General features: G+C 41.4%; 2 protein-coding genes across 10 annotated transcripts in view; one reads left to right on the top strand and one right to left on the bottom strand.

The window, feature by feature from the left end:
- LOC114645445 (thiamine transporter 2-like) overlaps positions 1-17,162 on the top strand; it is a 30,462-nt gene that overhangs the window by 12,188 nt on the left and 1,112 nt on the right. The window contains exon 5 of the mRNA XM_028793299.2: positions 3,500-3,645. Coding sequence (XP_028649132.1) covers positions 3,500-3,622 — 123 coding nt within the window. The 3' untranslated portion in view covers positions 3,623-3,645. The remainder of the gene's footprint in view (positions 1-3,499; positions 3,646-17,162) is intronic.
- agfg1a (ArfGAP with FG repeats 1a) overlaps positions 6,785-17,162 on the bottom strand; it is a 153,564-nt gene continuing 143,186 nt past the window's right edge. For all 9 annotated transcript variants that reach the window (XM_051923025.1, XM_051923020.1, XM_051923026.1 and 6 more), the window contains 3 exons: positions 13,430-13,585; positions 13,230-13,324; positions 6,785-7,886 (listed from right to left, as the gene is read on the bottom strand). In XM_051923025.1, coding sequence (XP_051778985.1) covers positions 7,827-7,886; positions 13,230-13,324; positions 13,430-13,585 — 311 coding nt within the window. In that variant the 3' untranslated portion in view covers positions 6,785-7,826. The remainder of the gene's footprint in view (positions 7,887-13,229; positions 13,325-13,429; positions 13,586-17,162) is intronic.

Genomic DNA, 17,162 nt, shown 5'->3' with positions numbered 1-17,162 from the left:
CGGTCAAACAAACCTCCTATGAAGAAAAACTATTTTGGACGGCGTTTTCCCTTGCCCGGACGCGGGTCACCGGGGCCCCACTCTGGAGCCAGGCCTGGAGGTGGGGCTCGATGGCGAGCGCCTGGTGGCCGGGCCTGCACCCATGGGGCTCGGCCGGGCACAGCCCGAAGAGGCAACGTGGGTCCCACTTCCCATGGGCTCACCACCTAAGGGAGGGGGCCAAGGAGGTCGGGTGCAGTGTGAGTTGGGTGGTGGCCGAAGGTGGGGACCTTGGCGGTCCGATCCTCGGCTACAGAAGCTGGCTCTTGGGACGTGGAATGTCACCTCTCTGAAGGGGAAGGAGCCTGAGCTAGTGCGCGAAGTTGAGAGGTTCCGGCTAGATATAGTCGGACTCACCTCGACGCACAGTTTGGACTCTGGAACCAATCTCCTTGAGAGGGGCTGGACTCTGTACCACTCTGGAGTTGCCCCCGGTGAGAGGCGCCGAGCAGGTGTGGGTATACTTATTGCCCCCCAACTTGGAGCCTGTACATTGGGGTTTACTCCGGTGGACGAGAGGGTAGCCTCCCTTCGCCTTCGGGTGGGGGGACGGGTCCTAACTGTTGTTTGTGCGTATGCACCGAACAGCAGTTCGGAGTACCCACCCTTTTTGGAGTCCCTGGAGGGTGTGCTAGAGGGCATACCTTCTGGGGACTCCCTCGTTCTGCTGGGAGACTTCAATGCTCACGTGGGCAATGACAGTGAGACCTGGAAGGGCGTGATTGGGAGGAATGGCCCCCCCGATCTGAACCCGAGCGGTGTTTTGTTATTGGATTGTCCATAACGAACACCATGTTCAAGCATAGGGGTGTTCATATGTGCACTTGGCACCAGGACACCCTAGGCCTCGACTTTGTGGTCGTGTCGTCGGACTTGCGGCCACGTCTTGGACACTCGGGTGAAGAGAGGGGCGGAGCTGTCAACTGATCACCACCTGGTGGTGAGTTGGCTTTGATGGTGGGGGAGGATGCCGGTCAGGCGTGGTAGGCCCAAACGTGTTGTGAGGGTCTACTGGGACCGTCTGGCAGAGCCCCCTGTCAGAAGTAGCTTCAACTCCCACCTCCGGCAGAACTTCGACCAGATCCCGAGGGAGGTGGGGGACATTGAGTCCGAATGGGCCATGTTCCGTGCCTCTATTGTTGAGGCAGCTGACCGGAGCTGTGGCCGTAAGGTGGTCGGTGCCTGTCGTGGCGGCAATCCCCGAACCTGTTGGTGGACACCGGTGGTGAAGGATGCCGTCAAGCTGAAGAAGACCCTTTTGTCCTGTGGGACCCTGGAGGCAGCTGATAGGTACCGGCAGGCCAAGCGGAATGCGGCTTTGGTGGTTGCTGAGGCAAAAACTCGGGCGTGGGAGGAGTTTGGGGAGGCCATGGAGAACGACTTTCGGACGGCTTCGAGGAGATTCTGGTCCACCATCCGGCGTCTCAGGAAGGGGAAGCAGTGCAGTGTCAACACTGTATATGGTGGGGATGGTGCGCTGCTGACCTCGACTCGGGACGTTGTGGGTCGGTGGGGGGAGTACTTCGAAGACCTCCTCAATCCCACTAACATGCCTTCCAATGAGGAAGCAGAGCCTGGGGACTCAGAGGTGGGCTCCCCGATCTCTGGGACTGAGGTCACCGAGGTGGTCAAAAAATCCTTGGTGGCAGGGCCCCGGGGGTGGATGAGATACGCCCGGAGTTCCTCAAGGCTCTGGATGTTGTAGGACTGTCTTGGCTGACACGCCTCTGCAACATCGCATGGACATCAGGGACAGTGCCTCTGGATTGGCAGACCGGGGTGGTGGTCCCCCTCTTTAAGAAGGGGGATTGGAGGGTGTGTTCCAACTACAGAGGGATCACACTCCTCAGCCTCCCTGGAAAAGTCTATTCAGGGGTCCTGGAGAGGAGGGTCCGTCGGATAGTCGAGCCTCGGATTCAGGAGGAACAGTGTGGTTTTCGTCCTGGTCGCGGAACAGTGGACCAGCTCTATACCCTTAGCAGGGTCCTGGAGGGTGCATGGGAGTTTGCCCAACCAGTCTACATGTGTTTTGTGGACTTGGAAAAGGCATTCGACCGTGTCCCTCGGGGAATCCTGTGGGGGGTACTCTGAGAGTATGGGGTACCGGCCCCCCTGATAAGGGCTGTTCGGTCCCTGTACGATCGTTGCCAGAGCCTGGTCCGCATTGCCGGCAGTAAGTCGAACCCGTTTCCAGTGAGAGTTGGACTCCGCCAGGGCTGCCCTTTGTCACCGATTCTGTTCATAACTTTTATGGACAGAATTTCTAGGCGCAGCCAGGGCGTTGAGGGGGTCCGGTTTGGTGGGCTCAGGATTGGGTCACTGCTTTTTGCAGATGATGTTGTCCTGTTTGCTTCATCAGGCCGTGATCTTCAGCTCTCTCTGGATCGGTTCGCAGCCGAGTGTGAAGCGGCTGGGATGAGAATCAGCACCTCCAAATCCGAGACCATGGTCCTCAGCCGGAAAAGGGTGGAGTGCCCTCTCAGGGTTGGTAGCGAGATCCTGCCCCAAGTGGAGGAGTTCAAGTATCTCGGGGTCTTGTTCACGAGTGAGGGAAGAATGGAGCGTGAGATCGACAGGCGGATCGGTGCGGCATCCGCAGTAATGCGGGCTCTGCATCGGTCTGTCGTGGTGAAAAAGGAGCTGAGCCGCAAGGCGAAGCTCTCAATTTACCAGTCGATCTATGTTCCTACCCTCACCTATGGTCATGAGCTATGGGTTGTGACCGAAAGAACGAGATCGCGAATACAAGCGGCTGAAATGAGTTTCCTCCGCAGGGTGTCTGGGCTTTCCCTTAAAGATAGGGTGAGAAGCTCAGTCATCCGGGAGGGGCTCAGAGTAGAGCCGCTGCTCCTCCGCATCGAGAGAAGTCAGATGAGGTGGCTCAGGCATCTGATCAGGATGCCTACTGGACGCCTCCCTGGTGAGGTGTTCCGGGCACGTCCAACCGGGAGGAGGCCCCGGGGAAGACCCAGGACACGCTGGAGGGACTATGTCTCTCGACTGGCCTGGGAACGCCTTGGGATTCTCTCGGAAGAGCTAGAAGAAGTGGCCGGGGAGAGGGAAGTCTGGGCATCTCTGCTCAAGCTGCTGCCCCCACGACCCGACCTCGGATAAGCGGGAGACAATGGATGGATGGATGGACACAATGGATGCTAAGACAAATGGAATTTATTATCCAAAAATTAAATAAAAAAATAAGTACATCAAGAACTAGAAAAGTGTAATATAAAAAACCCTTTGGAACATTTCAGAAATGATATACTGAAGAAATGGGTAAATAGAAATGTTAAAAATATAATGATGTTTTTACTGTGAAGTACAGAATATATAATTAAATGTACTGTTAGTATGATAGACATTCAGAATTCACATCTAAAATAAACTATAAAACAAAAATATATTTTAACAATTTGTAATTAAATTCTGTGTTGCCTTCTCACATATAGCTTTGTTTTTACAGTTTTTTATTTACGGAACATATTTTGCAGCAATTGCTGTAATATTCCTAATAAGAGGAGTCTATATTTTGATTATGGCCAAAAAGAAGTTAACGAGAGGAACAACCTCCACATCAGCAGAATGACATGCTAAAACAAATACTTCAAGGTAAATTTTTAATTTTAATACAAAAATAATATATACTGCTAAGGTGGCAATTACAAAGGCCTTAACAAGACTGCAACTCAGGTTTCTTATTGCTTTAGCTGCTTAAATAATACTAGCAAAGGAGTTTTGTACAATTTACACACATTTTAATTTGTAAATGATACTGAATTTAATGCACACTACCTACCGAAACAGGGTACTGTACAGTGAACCCTCGTTTATCACGGTTAATCTGTTCCAGACTCTACCGTGATAAATGAATTTTCGCGAAGTAGCATTCTTTATTTATAAATTGAATATTTTTACAGTTAGAGATATTGAAAACCTGTTTACGACCTTCTAAATAACATTAACATTATTAGAGCCCTCTAGACATGAAATAACACCCTTTAGTCACCATTACACTCGTATTACCCAATATATTAGACAAAGTAAGAGAAAAGACATATTAGACGTTACAAATACAGTGGTGTGAAAAACTATTTGCCCCCTTCCTGATTTCTTATTCTTTTGCATGTTTGTCACACAAAATGTTTCTGATCATCAAACACATTTAACCATTATTCAAATATAACACAAGTAAACACAAAATGCAGTTTTTAAATGATGGTGTTTATTATTTAGGGAGAAAAAAAATCCAAACCTACATGGCCCTGTGTGAAAAAGTAATTGCCCCCTTGTTAAAAAATAACCTAACTGTGGTGTATCACACCTGAGTTCAATTTCCGTAGCCACCCCCAGGCCTGATTACTGCCACACCTGTTTCAATCAAGAAATCACTTAAATAGGAGCTGCCTGACACAGAGAAGTAGACCAAAAGCACCTCAAAAGCTAGACATCATGCCAAGATCCAAAGAGATTCAGGAACAAATGAGAACAGAAGTAATTGAGATCTATCAGTCTGGTAAAGGTTATAAAGCTATTTCTAAAGCTTTGGGACTCCAGCGAACCACAGTGAGAGCCATTATCCACAAATGGCAAAAACATGGAACAGTGGTGAACCTTCCCAGGAGTGGCCGGCCGACCAAAATTACCCCAAGAGCGCAGAGACGACTCATCTGAGAGGTCACAAAAGACCCCAGGACAACGTCTAAAGAACTGCAGGCCTCACTTGCCTCAATTAAGGTCAGTGTTCACGACTCCACCATAAGAAAGTGACTGGGCAAAAACGGCCTGCATGGCAGATTTCCAAGACGCAAACCACTGTTAAGCAAAAACATTAGGGCTCGTCTCAATTTTGCTAAGAAACATCTCAATGATTGCCAAGACTTTTGGGAAAATACCTTGTGGACTGATGAGTCAAAAGTTGAACTTTTTGGAAGGCAAATGTCCCGTTACATCTGGCGTAAAAGGAACACAGCATTTCAGAAAAAGAACATCATACCAACAGTAAAATATGGTGGTGGTAGTGTGATGGTCTGGGGTTGTTTTGCTGCTTCAGGACCTGGAAGGCTTGCTGTGATAGATGGAACCATGAATTCTACTGTCTACCAAAAAATCCTGAAGGAGAATGTCCGGCCATCTGTTCGTCAACTCAAGCTGAAGCGATCTTGGGTGCTGCAACAGGACAATGACCCAAAACACACCAGCAAATCCACCTCTGAATGGCTGAAGAAAAACAAAATGAAGACTTTGGAGTGGCCTAGTCAAAGTCCTGACCTGAATCCAATTGAGATGCTATGGCATGACCTTAAAAAGGCGGTTCATGCTAGAAAACCCTCAAATAAAGCTGAATTACAACAATTTTACAAAGATGAGTGGGCCAAAATTCCTCCAGAGCGCTGTAATAGACTCATTGCAAGTTATCGCAAACGCTTGATTGCAGTTTTTGCTGCTAAGGGTGGCCCAACCAGTTATTAGGTTCAGGGGGCAATTACTTTTTCACACAGGGCCATGTAGGTTTGGATTTTTTTTTCTCCCTAAATAATAAAAACCACCATTTACAAACTGCATTTTGTGTTTACTTGTGTTATATTTGACTAATGGTTAAATGTGTTTGATGATCAGAAACATTTTGTGTGACAAACATGCAAAAGAATAAGAAATCAGGAAGGGGGCAAATAGTTTTTCACACCACTGTATATTATTACTAGGCTCACCTGCCTTTTATCCTCAATTTGTGTGCGCTCCATGTGTACATCAGGCATGCAAGTGTAGGGAATGAGAACATCAAAGTGCAAATTCATAACATCTCCCAAAAAACCTAAGTTTTTTTATCCCCTCGAGTGCCTGTTCAAAGTCGTACAATGTCAGCCCGAATCTGTACCGCTAAAGATGGAGTTTCATGCACTAAATAAGCTATAGATGAGAATAAGCAAGCACCATCTCCCTTGAAATTTACTATGCGGTGAGGCATTTGTACTCCATCAACATTAATTATTTCCAGAGACATAATTTTGTCTATTTTTCCAGCACATCGCGCACAAAAGCAAGGGAACGATGGGAGCACCAGAACTCTACTCACATCGCGTCGCTTTATACCGCAAGTAGTAAGTCTGTGACAAGCGGAATAACGCTACACTTTGCACTCACGGGACGGAAGGACAATCTGGACCGCTTTTATATAGTAGATTATTGTACTGTACATTTAATTACACACACACACACACACACAGTTCTTACACACAACCACTAACCTATGAAGGCACGACCTCAGTAGGAGAGTCTTCAGGTGGTGCTGTATCTTCAGCAGGTGCGTCGTTGTCGTCTTCTTCCGCTGAAGGAGTACTAGGAGTAGGCAGTGGGTGTCTGGGTGCACGGCTGAAGAACATCTTGATAGGCGGTTGCTGGCGCTGTCTTTTCATATGCGTGAGGAGGCTTTTGTAGGGTATTGCCATCTTTGATCATATCCAAGAGTTTCACCTTCTCCTAGATAGTAAGCATCTTCCTCCGGCGCTTAGTCTTATTGTCAGAAGGCTTAATTTTTTGCTTTACTAGGACATTTAAATTTAAAATTTCCAACCAGATGGTATTTTTCAAGGATTACCATGTACATGTTTTTACCTTTAGTCATGTTCATAGCCTCATCATATACTGTAGAGTGCAATGTTTTAACTAAAAACATAACTGTCTAAAAAAATAAACTTACCTTTACAAATGTCTCCATTATTTTAATAAACGGGATGCAATTTCTAAAATTAAAGATTGTTTTCACTTTATTATCCTTAAAAATATAAAGTACAAGGCAGATGAAAAGTGCTATTACAGCATAAGGAGAATATTTTGCTTTACTAGGACATTTAAATTTAAAATTTCCAACCAGACGGTATTTTTCAAGGATTACCATGTGCATGTTTTTACCTTTAGTCATGTTCATAGCCTCATCATATACTGTAGAGTGCAATGTTTTTGAAACCTTCAGCCCCACTCCCCCTTTATTCATTTTTACAAAATTAGTTAACATATGAATATTTACAGAAATACAAAAGAATGAGTTGATGTTTAGTTAAAATTCATTTTAATATATATATTTTATATACAGATTTAACGTATTTGGGTTTGTAATTCTCAACACAGGTGGCCTTTTAGTTACTATTTTTGCTTACTCTAAATGCATATTTACCACCTACAACACATGATAAGGCTTAAGCCTTCTGGTGCTTTTTGTTTATTCATTTATAAATGCTGTAGATTTTCAGTATGTACTTGGACAAGTGCCTTTTAAACAGAAAGAAAACTCTTCAGCTTTTTGTTTAATCTTGGGAACTAAATACAATCATTTTTGTCCATAACTAAATACTCTATATGATTTTAGTAATTCATCAAACAGAAAACCAGAATATCCTTCAGGAGCCCATGTTTGCCCACCCCCCGTTATATTCGCACATTACATACATGTGTTAGAAGATACAAATACTGATATGCACAAATAGCTAATATTCTAAGAAAGATATGTACAGTACTGCAGCATTATGAATGTGGTATTGCAATAACTTAATATTAGCCCATTTTAATATAAATGATATGGCTATGTTTTTCTTTTTTGCCAGTTCACAGGTCAAATAAAGAATGTCAAGGAGAAAATGCACCACTTCTGCACTTATGACCTTGTTTTTTATTATAATAAAAAATACAAGTTTTAGACTTTTCTCGTGTTTAAAGCTAAGTTCGTGAAACAAGACAACAGTGCAAAAGGCGCAAAGATGGTGAGAAACCACTCCTTCAGATTACAATTAAAAGGGCTATAAGAATGGATTTGTTGAGGAACTACCAGCTGGGAACTGTCCTGTTGGAGCTCCTGCCTGTAAAAATGGAACATAAAAACAGTTGACCATTTACTATAATTAGAAAATTAAGATAATTGTTTGTAACATCTTATATTATGACAGAAAGATGTGAAAATAAAAAATATATATCCTTTAATCTAAATTATGTTACAAGTTTGGCATTTTCAAGATGAAGTTATTTCAATCATTATATATATTAACTTGCCACAGAAAATTGTGTTCTAATGTAATTGTTTTAGAAATTTAAAAAACACCTTTTCTATTCTTGCACCTTACAATGGGGCTAAAGCGTATATGGGACCATAAGTATATGAAAAAGCCTTACAACTTAATAAATATTTCCCCTTTCAAGTAGCATAAGTTTCAGTTTAAGAAAAAATGTGTTCTCTATTTATGATGCATCCTTATGCTGATGAAAGGAAACTAGAAAAAATGTTTTAGCATGGATTATTGGAACTATTTTTCTTGTGATAAGATTTAATTTACTGTTTATCTGTCTGCTCACAGCCTAGAGTTATGACAACCCCAACAAAGCCCCAGCACCAAATGATATTCTGCTTATAATACAACTTTTGCTTCACTAATTCTATTGTTTGAACAACTGTTTTCTGCCATGGCTTATAATAATAGACAGATAGCCGTTCACATCATATTGATTACATTTTCCTAAAATGCTGCTTACTTTTTGTCCATTACGTTCTGTGTTGTTATGGATTGGATAAAGTAAACTTTATTAATCCCAAGGGGAAATTTTGATACAGCACACACAGCATGATTCATGCCAAGTGGCAGCATAGTGAAAATAGCATATACCGTGGCATGCAAAACTTTGAGCAACCTAGCTTAAAATGTCTGTTATCATGAATAGTTACAGTGAGCAGAAAAGAGGAACTGATCGCCAAAAGGCATAAAGTTAAAGATGATACATTTCTTTTCAGCATTTTACAGAATGTAAGATCTGTGTATTGGTTTTGTTTTGTACAATTGTAAAAAGTACAAAATGCAAAAGTTTGGGCATCCCAAGATATTTGAAGTCCCAGAGAACTTTTACCAAGGTCTCAGACCTTAATTAGCTCAACTGGGCTATGGCTTGTTCATAGTCATCAATAGGAAACCCCAGGTGATACAAATTGCAAAGCTGTATAAATTCTCTGACTCCTCAAACCTTGTTCCAACAATCCGAAGCCATGGGCTCCTATAAGCAGCTGCCTAGCACTCTGAAAAATAAAATAATTGATGATCATAAAGCAGGAGAAGGCTACCTGAAGAGAGCAAAGCATTTTCAAGTAGTTGTTTCCTCAGTTCGTAATGTTATTAAGAAATGACAGTTCATAGGAATGGTGGAGGTCAAATTGAGGCCTGAAGACCAAAAAAATTTTCCGAAAGAACTGCTCATTGGGTTGCTAGAGACGGAATTAAAACATCTGTTTGACTGCAAAAGACCTTCAGGAAGATGTAGCAGACTCTGGAGTGGTGGTGCACTATTCTCTTGTGCAGCGACACCTAAACAAATATGACCAACACAACACAAGAAAACTTTTCCTGCGTCCTAGCCACAAAATTCAGTGCATAAAGTTTGCAAATGAATATCTAAACCATTCTGAAGCATTATGGAAACAAGTCCTGTGGACTGATGAAGTCGAAATAGAACTTTCTGGCCATAATGTGCAAGGGTATGTTTGAAGAAGAAAGGGGGCCGAATTCCAGAAAAAGAACACCTCTCCAACTAGTAAGCATACAGGTGGATTGATCATACTTTGGACTTATGTTGAAGCCTGTGGCACAGGGAACGTTATTGGTAGAGAGAAGAACAGATTCAAATAAATACCAGAAAATTCTTGTTGCAAACATCACACCTAAACTAGTAAACTAGTTGAAGTTAAAAAGAGGATGGGTTCCACAAGAAGGTAATGATCTCAAACAAAAATTCAAAATCTATAATGGAATACCTCACGAGGTGCAAGCTCTTGATTTTGCCATTGCCCTCATAGTTCGCCGACCTAAACATCATTGAAAATCTGCAGATAAAACTCAAAGGAGCAGTGCATTTAAGACGGCCCAAGAATCCTCCAGAATTAGAAGCTTCTTGCACAATTAAAAACTTTTTGCAAGGTTGAATGGGTGAAAATACACCAAGAAAGAATAGAAAGACTCTTAGCAGGCTACAAAAAGCATTTACAAGCTGTGATACTTGCCGAAGGGGGTGTTACTAAGTAATTACCATGTTGGTTGCCCAAACTTTTGCTTCATGCCCTTTTCATTTTTTTGGCATTTTGTACCTGTGAATGATGGAAATTAAAATGTAATCTTGCTTAAAATATTAAAGAAATGTGACATATTTAACTTTATACCTTTCGGTGATCAGTTCACTTTCTGCTCACTTAACAATTCACAGTAACCGATATTTTAGGCAAGGGTGCCCAAACTTTTGCATGCCACTGGATGAGCTTCATTGTACTTTGTACAAATAACAATAAATCTGAAGTCAACAAATTATGTTGCACTATATGTTTAATAAAAGCCTTAGATTTTTGAAAGTCACTCTACACATTACAGTTTACATGAAACAATGCATTGAAGCAACACAAGGCAATTACTGACTTTTTTAATGCATGATGTTCTTGCGGAGGATATATTAATAAAAGAAATAAGGATAATGTGTTTGAATGAGAAAACTCTGTGACATGCATTGATACAAATGAATCAGTAAATACACAGGGAAATCATGTAAAACTCAATAATTCTAGTGTTGTGAGGCAGGAATGACAGCTCTGTGCGACTTGGAGAAACTGACATACAAGGAGCTCTGTGAGTAGTGACGGTGTCAGCCGCACCAGTGACAGGGGTGGGGAGGACACATAGACACAGCACTTTGGACATTTCTCCCACCTGCAAGAGTCAATTGACACTGATGGAGAGCGGCCATTGAAGAGTCAGAGGAAAGAGTGGCATTTGTACTGGTTTGCACAGTGAGGCTGAGCCAGGGGGTGTGCATTAGTGAGCAGAAGTACAAAGCACTTGACAGCATGTGTCTCTACGTGGCCACTGAAGAAATGAGAAAGTTTTTTTTTGGGTCACCTCATCCACAGTTGGTATAAAATGGTTAATTCCAGTTCTCCCCCATCTGTACGAATAAGCTTCTGAATAGTGAAAGAATATAAATGATTATAAGTGTGACTTTTTCAGTTATAGAGCAATTCACATATAGGTATCAACACTCAATAATGTCAATAACTGCACTTGACAATGACTTTCCAAGGTTAAATATTTGCCCCGACCCTGAAAGGTGCCACAGAGGAAGAAAAGCAGTAAAGTGCATAGTCTCATTGTAAAGTGGCTGAATGTTACAACAATGTTTCACTTTGTGCCTTTTTTCCCTCTTCAAACAACATGGATACACTGTTTTGCACAATGTACACAATGAGATCTGAAATTGTGGATCAATACTTCATAACATTTCTGGCTTCAAAAATGGATGTATTCCGTAAATTTTAAGGCTTTTTCATTCACTAATGGACCTGTGTACCCTTTAGCCCAACTGTAAGCTGAAGAACAGAGAAGATATTTTAAAATGTTATGTGGCAAATTAATACAGTGGGGCAAAAAAGTATTTAGTCAGCCACCAATTGTGCAAGTTCTCCCACTTAAAAAGATGAGAGAGGCCTGTAATTTTCATCATAGGTATACCTCAACTATGAGAGACAAAATGAGAAAAAAAAAATCCAGAAAATCACATTGTCTGATTTTTGAAGAATTTATTTGCAAATTATGGTGGAAAAAAAGTATTTGGTCAATAACAAAAGTTCATCTCAATACTTTGTTATATACCCTTTGTTGGCAATGACAGAGGTCAAACGTTTTCTTTAAGTCTTCACAAGGTTTTCACACACTGTTGCTGGTATTTTGGCCCATTCCTCCATGCAGATCTCCACTAGAGCAGTGATGTTTTGGGGCTGTCGCTGGGTAACACGGACTTTCAACTCCCTCCAAAGATTTTCTATGGGGTTGAGATCTGGAGACTGGCTAGGCCACTCCAGGACCTTGAAATGCTTCTTACGAAGCCACTCCTTCATTACCCGGGCGGTGTGTTTGGGATCATTGTCATGCTGAAAGACCCAGCCACGTTTCATCTTCAATGCCCTTCATGATGGAAGGAGGTTTTCACTCAAAATCTGATGATACATGGCCCCATTCATTCTTTCCTTTACACGGATCAGTCGTCCTGGTCCCTTTGCAGAAAAACAGCCCCAAAGCATGATGTTTCCACCCCCATGCTTTACAGTAGGTATGGTGTTCTTTGGATGCAACTCAGCATTCTTTCTCCTCCAAACACGACGAGTACAGTTTTTACCAAAAAGTTCTATTTTGGTTTCATCTGACCATATGACATTCTCCCAGTCCTCTTCTGGATCATCCAAATGCTCTCTAGCAAACTTCAGACGGACCTGCACTTGTACTGGCTTAAGCAGGGGGACATGTCTGGCACTGCAGGATTTGAGTCCCTGGCGGCATAGTGTGTTACTGATGGTAGCCTTTGTTACTTTGGTCCCAGCTCTCTGCAGGTCATTCACTAGGTCCCCCTGTGTGGTTCTGGGATTTTTGCTCACCTTTCTTGTGATCATTTTGACACCACGGGGTGAGATCTTGCGTGGAGCCCCAGATCGAGGGGGATTATCAGTGGTCTTGTATGTCTTCCATTTTCTATAAATTGCTCCCACAGTTGATTTCTTCACACCAAGCTGCTTACCTATTGCAAATTCAGTCTTCCCAGCCTGGTGCAGGTCTACAATTTTGTTTCTGGTGTCCTTTGACAGCTCTTTGGTCTTGGCCATAGTGGAGTTTGGAGTGTGACTGTTTGAGGTTGTGGACAGGTGTCTTTTATATTGATAACGAGTTCAAACAGGTGCCATTAATACAGGTAACGAGTGGAGGACAGAGGGGCCTCTTACAGAAGAAGTTACAGGTCTGTGAGAGCCAGAAATCTTGCTTGTTTGTAGGTGACCAAATACTTATTTTCCACCGTAATTTGCAAATAAATTCTTTAAAATCAGACAATGTGATTTTCTGGATTTTTTTTCTCATTTTGTCTCTCATAGTTGAGGTATACCTATGATGAAAATTACAGGCCTCTCTCATCTTTTTAAGTGGAGAACTTGCACAATTGGGGCTGACTAAATACATTTTTGCCCCACTGTACATTCCACGACTGTGAAAAATTAACTTTGACTAGAAAAATGCCTAACTTATCTTTCATTGGTGAAGAACAACCAAGGGGACAATTTATAACATAAAATCAAATTATTAAAAAGTCTGCATTCAAAAATCAAAGACTGAGCATTTTCTTAGTACACTACTTACCATGAAAGGATTACTCGACACTCCTGGGTTAGCCATTGCTTGGCCAAATGGTGTTACAACTGGTTTACTTTGTCCAAATGCTGCAAATCCTGCACCTACATACATTTCACAAAATTATTAAGAGTTATTTAACAAATAAACAAACAAATATACTAGTGTCAAGAGCAAACCTGATTGCATATAAAAATGAAAAATCATACCATTTGGTTGCTGAGAGTAAGTAGCAGGCTGAGTAAAGGCTGCCTGTCCAGGGAAAGGCGGTGGCTGAAATGTTCCACTAAAGCTTGTGGGAAGATTATAGGTAGCTGTTGCACCAAATCCAGCAGGCATGCTCAGTGAACCAGTACCAAAGGCAGCTGTACATATTCATATAAAAAAAAAACTAGAGGTTAGTAAAATAGTGTTTTTTTTAACTGTACCAAACATAGCATTATTCAGAAAAAAATGACAATCTTTCAGCTATCCAGCTCAATCTTGAAGTACTACAAAAACTAACTATAATAAAACAGGTTACATAAACAAAAAAAATGTCTAAACTACTGCACAATATCTACATCTTTACATAATTAGATATACAGTGCATCCGGAAAGTATTCACAGCGCATCACTTTTTCCACATTTTGTTATGTTACAGCCTTATTCCAAAATGGATTAAATTAATTTTTTCCTCAGAATTCTACACACAACACCCCATAATGACAACGTGAAAAAAGTTTACTTGAGATTTTTGCAAATTTATTAAAAATAAAAAAATTGAGAAAGCACATGTACATAAGTATTCACAGCCTTTGCCATGAAGCTCGAAATTGAGCTCAGGTGCATCCCTGTTTCCCCTGATCATCCTTGAGATGTTTCTGCAGCTTAATTGGAGTCCACCTGTGGTAAATTCAGTTGATTGGACATGATTTGGAAATGCACACACCTGTCTATATAAGGTCCCACAGTTGACAGTTCATGTCAGAGCATAAACCCAGCATGAATTCAAAGGAATTGTCTGTAGACCTCCGAGACAGGATTGTATCGAGGCACAAATCTGGGGATCATCCATAAGTGGAAGAAGTTCAAAACCACCAGGACTCTTCCTAGAGCTGGCCGGCCATCTAAACTGAGTGATAAGGGGAGAAGGGCCTTAGTCAGGGAGGTGACCAAGAACCCGATGGTCACTCTGTCAGAGCTCCAAAGGTCCTCTGTGGAGAGAAGAGAAGGACAACCATCTCTGCAGCAATCCACCAATCAGGCCTGTATGGTAGAGTGGCCAGACGGAAGCCACTCCTTAGTAAAAGGCACATGGCAGCTGACATGGAGTTTGCCAAAAGGCACTTGAAGGACTCTCAGACCATGAGAAAGAAAATTCTCTGGTCTGATGAGACAAAGATTGAACTCTTTGGTGTTAATGTCAGGCGTCACATTTGGAGGAAACCAGGCACCGCTCATCACCAGGCCAATACCATCCCTACAGTGAAGCATGGTGGTGGCAGCATCATGCTGTGGGGATGTTTTTCAGCGGCAGGGACTGGGAGACTAGTTAGGATAAAGGGAAAGATGACTGCAGCAATGTACAGAGACATCCTGGATTGAAAACCTGTTCTAGAGCGCTCTTGACTTCAGACTGGGGCGACGGTTCATCTTTCAGCAGGACAACGACCCTAAGCACACAGCCAAGATATCAAAGGAGTGGCTTCAGGACAACTCTGTGAATGTCCTTGAGTGGCCCAGCCAGAGCCCAGACTTGAATCCGATTGAACATCTCTGGAGAGATCTTAAAATGGCTGTGCATTGACGCTTCCCATCCAACCTGATGGAGCTTGAGAGGTGCTGCAAAGAGGAATGGGCAAAACTCACCAAGGATAGGTTTGCCAAGCTTGTGGCATCATATTCAAAAAGACTTGAGGCTATAATTGCTGCCAAAGGTGCATCGACAAAAGTATTGCGCAAAGGCTGTGAATACTTATGTACATGTGATTTCTCAGTTTTTTTATTTTTAATAAATTTGCAAAAACCTCAAGTAAACTTTTTTCATGTTGTTATTATGGGGTGTTGTGTGTAGAATTCTGAGGAAAAAAATGAACTTAATCCATTTTGGAATAAGGCTGAAACTTAACAAAATGTGGAAAAAGTGATGCGCTGTGAATACTTTCCGGATGCACTGTATAAAATAAAACAAATATACTAGGAAATGGAGATGTCTAACACGAATTGTACTTTACCAATGTAACTCAGAATACTGGGAAAAAAAACCAGCTAAAAGACGCAAGTTTGGATCATTTTTCTAATTCTTTTTGCTGTGTATTTTGATTTCTAGAAGGCAGCTCCGGCCATTGAGCACTACTGTGGCTGAATGTTTTTAATTCTAAACATTTTCTTAATTAGTGACTAGTTTTTGCTGTTAATTAACTTTTTTCCCCTTCATTCTAATTAACTTGATTTTTAAGATTCAGCACTCTGCAATTGGTTTTCCATTAATGGCACTCACAACAAAAATAAGATCTGAAGTGAGCCAACAGATGACCAACTAAATTGGGGCCTCGAAGTCGAAGCAATTTTACTTTATCAAGTTCTTAATTAGAAAACAATTTTTGTTGTGGATTAAATCCTTTATTTCATTCCATGGGTTGCTGGTGCCCTCATTTGGCCCCAGATGTTTCAAAACGGTTTATTTTCTTTTTTCTAAGAAAACATCAAAATGTTTTGTGGACCTGAGCAGATCAACATTGCTGAGACCTTCACCTTTCTTTATTTTATTTTTACATATTGTATGAGGGACACATGTTAGCTTGTCACCTGTTGGCTTATTTAGTACCCCATTATTGTTTGGCTTCCATTTAAGGAAATAGAAGGGGTCGGAGTCTTAAATAGCAAGTCAATTAAAATTAAGGCAAAAGAAAATAGAACAAAACTGTCATAAATAAAGAAAAGGGTTTGAATGAAAGCCTGCAGCTGCACTAGCACGCCAGAACCAGAACTGGACACCCCTGCTTTAGCTGTTGTGCAGATTGTATGCTGTCTATATCCTTGAAATGCTGTTTTCTCCTTTAATGAAGGTATTGTTTAATGTAGTGCTGCAGGCCTGCCAAAGATACTACTGTAATCTTGGGAATAGCAGGCTGGGAAGAACAAATGTTTCTCCATTATATTTTTTCTATTAGAAATGGGAGTGTGACTCTTAAACAATGTGATAAAACACAGACCAACAACAAGCATGTTGCAGGCCATAAATTGAGAAGCACTAATAGGGCTTCAGCAGAGGTATGTTAGTAGTCTCACCATATAATGAAACACTCATCTGTTTTTTGTGGTTTATTGCACCAAATAGACAAAAGAAATATTTAAAATAGAATATTAAATCAAATTAAAGAAGTGTTTTTATGACATTATTAGGTATCTTCTCCCTCCATGCTGTAGTTCAACTCTGCACAGATGTACTGTTAAGGCAAAAATGCAAATTGACTTTCAAGATAAACTTGAAAAGCAGGACTGGGAGAAGAGTAATTTTGGTCTGAAATAGCTTTAAAATGTTAAGAAAATTTTTAAGGAAAAATCAACATTCAGAAATCAATTTAACAGAACAAAAACATTTCAGATCACAGTGTTTAACCTAAAATTACTAGAAATAATGGGGCGTTTTGTAGCACTTGTTAGTGAATGTATTATTCCCCCAAAATATTACACTTTAACTAAAAATTCTAACTTGCAAAAAAAAAATTTTACTAAGCGGTTAAGAAGCTTTATGCATATATGTAACTCTAGAACTGCAACGTGAAACTAAGTTTTGGATGACATTCAGATTTGTGTCAATTATAACTTGTACTAATTTAAACCTTAGTGTCCTCTTTTAAATGCAATCCAAAAAAGCATGCTACACTACATTAGCGTTCATAATTAACTATGCAAAAACACTTAACAGTACAGCAGAAGCATATTACTGTAAATAAT

Source organism: Erpetoichthys calabaricus, chromosome 2, assembly GCF_900747795.2.
Source record: "Erpetoichthys calabaricus chromosome 2, fErpCal1.3, whole genome shotgun sequence".
NCBI lineage: Eukaryota > Metazoa > Chordata > Cladistia > Polypteriformes > Polypteridae > Erpetoichthys > Erpetoichthys calabaricus.
Note: the sequence above shows the minus strand (reverse complement) of the source record. Positions and strands in the feature narration are given on the sequence as shown.